Source organism: Triticum dicoccoides, chromosome 4A (genome assembly GCF_002162155.2).
Source record: "Triticum dicoccoides isolate Atlit2015 ecotype Zavitan chromosome 4A, WEW_v2.0, whole genome shotgun sequence".
Classification (NCBI taxonomy): Eukaryota; Viridiplantae; Streptophyta; class Magnoliopsida; order Poales; family Poaceae; genus Triticum; species Triticum dicoccoides.
Genome location: NC_041386.1, coordinates 275,801,532 through 275,805,958, shown reverse-complemented (window position 1 = coordinate 275,805,958; position 4,427 = coordinate 275,801,532). Strand labels below are relative to the sequence as shown.

General features: G+C 46.8%; 1 protein-coding gene across 2 annotated transcripts in view; it reads right to left on the bottom strand.

Moving 5' to 3' along the window:
- The window catches only part of LOC119285783 (probable protein S-acyltransferase 23), a 17,289-nt gene extending 13,658 nt beyond the window's left edge, over nt 1–3,631 (bottom strand). The window contains exons 1-4 of one of the 2 annotated variants that reach the window (XM_037565114.1): nt 3,281–3,631; nt 3,036–3,176; nt 2,167–2,279; nt 967–1,046 (exon numbers count right to left, since the gene is read on the bottom strand). In XM_037565114.1, coding sequence (XP_037421011.1) covers nt 967–1,046; nt 2,167–2,279; nt 3,036–3,176; nt 3,281–3,544 — 598 coding nt within the window. In that variant the 5' untranslated portion in view covers nt 3,545–3,631. The remainder of the gene's footprint in view (nt 1–966; nt 1,047–2,166; nt 2,280–3,035; nt 3,177–3,280) is intronic. The other variant, XM_037565113.1, reaches the window with a different exon arrangement.
- Nucleotides 3,632–4,427: the final 796 nt, after the last annotated feature.

The following is a 4,427-nucleotide window of genomic DNA, read 5'->3' as shown; positions in this document are numbered from 1 at the left end:
GAGCAGCAGCGGCCAACCAGATGGGAACGATGGCGGAAGACGAGATCAACCCAGAGGAACAGATCAATCAAGAGGGAAACAAAAAAAATATTGGATCATAAGGACGAGTTGCGGTGTCCAGAGACCTAAACCTAGGCTCTAATATCATATTAAGCTTCATGCACTAGCCAACGCAACCAAAAGTCCCAACTGATGGAAAGGGCTAGGCAATCCACATATACACTTCAACAATCCATGTGAGGTGAAGCCAAAGGAGCCATCCAAATGTGATCTCACGAAGGGCGACAAGGCTGTGTACTCATGGCGCCGGCTACAAAGCAATCTGAATGGACTAGTAAGACAAATAGATAAGGGAGAGCAAAGGAAGAGAATGGAAGTCTGGTATAAAGTGTGAAACAGAAAATAATCGGATATAGGGAGCAGACAGAATGCATCAGAACACAAGCCAAGTAGGAGCTTCCAGTGGCATGTGCTTTCCTATCAAAAGGCTCACCTCCACCTTGTAAGATCTGTCTTTATTAAAACCTGCTAGCTCTGTAACATGTGCCCTATCTCCGATTTCTTTATCACATGGCTCCTCATACATGCTCATACCACCCTGGGTAGACATCTATTGTCAATATTCTATGGTAACCTAATTAGAGAAAAGAGTACATTTCCAACCATCCATAATTTTCAAAGGAAAATAACTGATCCCCCCACCCCCCACCCCCCACCCCCCACCCCCATATTTTGTGATTTCATTAGCTAAAAACTTAAAAAGGCACACACACAAAATATGCCTTAAGATAGTGTGATGAGCAGAGAACCTGGCAAGTACAGTTTACTCTTAGTACAGGACAGCTCAACATTCAAAAAATCAGCAATTATTCCTAGCGTAAGATTTGTGTATGCGGGGAAAAAAGTGGGGGCACGAAGAGTAACTAAACAGCACAGAAAAGATAAACACTGCCAAGTGAAGGGTACCATTTTTGTCCTGCCTTACTTGATTAGCATCCATAAACAGTAGTAACCTGATTGTATCTGCATTTCCCCTGTACGCAGCCCTGAATATGACAATCTGTTAGAGAAGATGCAGTTTTACAATGCACAAAAAAGCCAAATATCAAGATATGGATCAAGGATCCATCCTATTTGTGTCTTAGAGACAGAAGTCGAGTAGATGATAAATTAACTGATTCTTCAGGATGATAAATGAACCTAGTTACTGGTAACTGATATTGGTAACATCAAATAGTAAGCCTTCTTAACAATATCCCTACCCAGCACCTAACCAGGCAGCTATCAGTTACCAATATCCGGAACATTGAATATCTATTACCTACTAATAAAGCACGGAGTGCTTCTGTCCATTCACCGTCGTGCCATTTTACAAAAAACCCTCTCTGTTCTCTGTAAATTAACCCGCAACACATGTTTAAGTCACAGCCGAACCGTCTTTTTGCATTTTCTCAGAAAACCCCCTGACGTCCAGGCAACAACCCACCGTCCATATTTAAGTCGGACGAATCGTTTTTTTTTTGTTTTAACAGAAAACCACTGACACTTCGGTTAATTAATCCGCAGCTTATCTTAAAACAAAATTATCCATATCTTTTAAACCGTAACTCCAATTTTAACATGTTATATATGAAATCTGATTAGAAAAATGTGTAGAATATAAATATGATATTATTTTTAGCTGTTAAATGATTCTAAAATATTATTTTTGGCGCAAACTTAATCTATAGTGCACGGTCCGTTTTTCTTTCGTACCGGCGGCGATCCGAGAGAGAGAGAGAGAGACGGCTTAGGACTGACCACATCCAAACGCGTTTTCATTGTGTGAGCACTGAGGCCACCGCCGGCAACACAAATGTGATGCCATGTGAAAATAAAGGGCGTGGACCTATTAGGGTCTTGAGTCATGGTTATTGGGTAGAGCGTGTGTTATTTTCTCTCCCGTTGCAACGCACGGATTGCTCAGACCTCAATGCAACAAACCATTTTGCAGTAGCATTGTATCAGGTATTCATGGTGGCTATGTTACTTGGTATAAGGTAGGCAACAAATCTTGAAGTATCAAACAAATCATACAATATACACTTATGTTGCTGGTGGCAATGTTATGTGAAGCCAGGCAAACATGCATTTAAAAGGTAAGAAGTATTCTTCATATTCATGTACCAGTGCAAAGAGCTCCTCCCGTCATTGTCCAAAGCTTCAAAGTCCGCACCATACTTTAAGATGATGTGATGCAAGAATGTTGTTTGGCCATACTGAGCTGCAACATGGACTGCCTAACATAATGTTCCAAAGGAAGAATTGTAAAACACAAGATCTACTCACGCTACCAAAATTCAGACCTACAGTGCATGGACTTAGGATGACTAGCGCCAAACTTATGAAAAAAAATTGATTTCCCAAGAAGCTGATGTGAAACTAAGCCGAAAGCTGCATGCTGCTAACAAAAGTACCCTATCAAGCCTCGGAAAATTTCCCAAGAAGTTTTTACTCTTTTTATAAGTACGCTGGTCGATTATCCAGTAGCAAAATTCTGTTTTCATAGCAAATTCCCATAGTAACTCTACGAGCAATAATGTTAGCTCAGGTCAACGAGTAACATATTTATCCAAATTACAGTGACATAATGAATTCACTAATGGCTGATCCCATCATATAACCAATGTAATATAATTACTTGCTAAACAGAGATAAGCTAACGATATATGTTATTATCTGCTTAAAAGTTCAAACACTACGAATTATACAGCTGAACTGTCTGATCAAACAATAACCAGCATGCGTTCTGCAACTTTCTATGGGCAAACACATCTTTCAAAAACCAACCTACAGCTTTTTGCACAGAGCTATCGGTTTTAAGCTCCTGACCAATCAGGCACTAAATCATACTCTATTTAGTGTCTGAATTACGAATGATCGGAAGGGAGCCGCGCATTTCTCAAAAACAAAATATCAGACACTAAATCCAACAACACTGCAAAATATCGAAAAAAGAGAATACAAATTCAGAACAAAAAAAAACGATTGCATACCCGGTAGCCGTTCACATCGGCTGCCTCTAGCCTCGCGCCGTTCTCCAGCAGCACATCGGCCGTGGCCGTGGCCCCGCGCACCGCCGCCCAGTGCAGCGCTGTCTGCTGCGAATTGTCTTCTGCGTTCACGCCCCCTCCATGCTGCAAAAGAACAATCAACCACACGCGCACCCACGAATCCATCAGCAAGGAAGGTGGTCCAAAGCAGCGCCCGATTCGAGGCCGGCGAGTAGTATAAGTCGAACCTCGATGATGTAGAGCGCCACGTGGGGGTAGTTATTGAGCGCGGCCCACTGGAGAGCGTGATAGCCGTTGCCGTCGGGCGCGGCGAGCGACGAGCCGCCGCCGTCAAGCTCCACGAACCGCCGCAGTCGCTCCAGATCCCCGTACGCCGCAGCCGAGTAGACGTTCACCACGGGGTCCGGCTGCTTCTCCCCCTCCGCCGCCTTCCTGGCGCCGCCGTCGGTCACCACAACCTCGATCTCCGCGACGCGGGATGACGACGACATGGCGCGGGCGGAGGAGCTGAGGGGAAAGCCGGCTCACGACCTCAAGTCTTAGAGCATCTCCACTCGTTTGCCCCCAGCGCACCCGGCGAATGCAATGCGTTTTTGCATTTGCCCCACACGTCAAAAAAAAACGTGTCTTTTTCACTGTCAAAAAAAGCCACAAGTTCGGCGATCACATCATAAGTCGGCAATCATCATGCCACAGTTCAGCGATCAAACATGCCCAAAAGTTTCATGATCAAAAGGAAGGAAGCAAGACACGAAGCGTATCAATAGACGGGCTCCTCTGACATGGGACTGGTTGTGGTCGGCGTGGACGCAGGCGTCAGCGTCGCTTCTGTGCTCGGCGTCGACGTGCTCGGCGTCGGCATGGCTTCTGTGCTCGGGCTGGTGGTCGGTGTCGGCACCGCTTCATCGATCGGGCTGGGCGTCAGCGTTGCTGTCGGCGTGGACGTTGGGGCGGTGGTCGGCGCCGGCCCGGGCATCTGGTTCAAGATGAGGCCGCGCTCCGCCAGGTACCACGCCTTGACCTACTCGTCCATCATTGACATGTCTACCCCCAGCAAGAACGCAAGGTCGGTGTTCCTCTTCTTCGCGGCGACGCTGGTCCTGAGAAGGTCGAGCTTCACGTCTTGCTTCGTCATCAACGCCGACCACCGCGCGTCGGATTTCTCCTCCCTCTTTACGGCGTTGTTCTTGGCGTCGACGATGCACTGCTCGATCGATGATTGTAGTCGCTCGGCCGCCGATGTCGCGTCCCTCGTCGTCTTGGCTCGTTTGTTGCCATCAGGGCTCCCATCCACTGGCCCCGGGGTGGGCGCATCCAGCTTGCACGTCTCCTTGCCCTTGGTGAGGGTGAGCAGGACCTCCCTTCACTTCTCGC